Source organism: Plectropomus leopardus, unplaced genomic scaffold, assembly GCF_008729295.1.
Source record: "Plectropomus leopardus isolate mb unplaced genomic scaffold, YSFRI_Pleo_2.0 unplaced_scaffold11391, whole genome shotgun sequence".
Lineage (NCBI taxonomy): Eukaryota > Metazoa > Chordata > Actinopteri > Perciformes > Serranidae > Plectropomus > Plectropomus leopardus.
This window is the reverse complement of record NW_024612052.1, coordinates 1-1,330: the sequence shown is the minus strand read 5'-3', so window position 1 is coordinate 1,330 and position 1,330 is coordinate 1. Positions and strand designations below refer to the sequence as shown.

At 37.5% G+C, this 1,330-nt stretch overlaps 1 protein-coding gene across 1 annotated transcript; it reads left to right on the top strand.

Moving 5' to 3' along the window:
* Nucleotides 1-157: 157 nt before the first annotated feature.
* On the top strand, nt 158-1,012 carry LOC121963474 (importin-9-like; the record flags this gene model as incomplete). The annotated part of the gene is made up of 3 exons (XM_042513757.1): nt 158-258; nt 709-767; nt 861-1,012. Coding segments are annotated over 3 exons (312 nt in total), but the record flags the coding sequence as incomplete, so codon positions are not given.
* Between the last annotated feature and the right edge of the window lie 318 nt (nt 1,013-1,330).

Sequence of the window (1,330 nt, the reverse complement as noted above, 5' to 3'; positions counted from 1 at the left end):
TGGAGCAGTAGGATGATCGTGACATGCAATAGTTGTGAGCTGTATATTTATACAGAAAGAACATGGGAAAAGTATTCTAAAAACAAGCATTTGTATCTATCTAAAACTGAAACTTTGTGTCTGTATTTCTTCTTCTGTTTCATCCTCTCTCTTTCAGGCTGTGACAGCGTTGGTGAAGAACTTCCCCAAACCCATGGTGTCCTCCATGCAGCAGATATTACCCATCGTATGGAATACACTGACAGAAAGTGCAGCTTTATATCCTTTACAATAATAATGAGACTATTAGCTAATTTTATACTGGAATAGCTGCTGGTATCTGTATTTAAAAAGCAGTGATTAGACCTTTAAGTGTAAAAAGAGCCTCCATCTGGGATTAAAAACATATGATATATAAGAGGTTTGACTTCCTTTTTGGGCACTTGTGAGCCTGAAGTTTATGAGTTTTGGGTTGCTGAACATCCTCTCGGAAACTCCAATAAACCTCACTGCAGCAGGTCAGTCCGCTACATGGAAGTCACCTGCTCACTCAGCAAATTAAAAACACTTCCATGTTAAGATAAAAAAAAATGCAATTGCAATTAACAAAACTGTTAAATTTACTTGTGAAATAAATTTGTGATATTTTCAGATTGAATCAGACTGAGTGAACTGAATAATAAGAATGAAATCCTCGTTAATAACAGTATCCCTTAACAAAGTCTGTACTTATGTGAGAACAGAAGTCAACTACACAGAGGAAGTGGACGATCCTGTGGACTCAGATGGTGAGCAGAATGCTTTCACTGCAGTATGTGATGAATGCATCGTCACTGAAGCACCTTTTCAAATCTTATAATGTATTTGGTTTGTTTCTGCAGGCGAGGTTTTGGGTTTCGAGAATCTGGTGTTCAGCATCTTTGAGTTTGTCCACACGCTGCTGGAAAACAACAAGTTCAAGAGCACAGTGAAGAAAGCTTTGCCTGAACTCATCTACTACATCATCCTGTACATGCAGATCACTGAGGACCAGGTGAGGAATTACCGTCACGCTTTGGCTGCTGTGGAGATGTAACGGATGCAGAACGTTTGCGAAGCAAATGTCCAGCGACATGTCCTTTACACATTTGCTAAAGGCATTTAAACAGAGTTTGGTTTTGAAATGTGTTATGTACCAAATTCTAAATATTGACAAAAAAGGTTTTCATTTTTATTGTAAATGCATAGCTGTTCCAAATATCAGTTATCTAATTAACAAAGAATATTCAATATCAGTATTGGCCCTGAAAAAACAATATTGGTAGACCCCTAATATGGATTAGTTAATATCTACAGACTACAGTGGGCTATT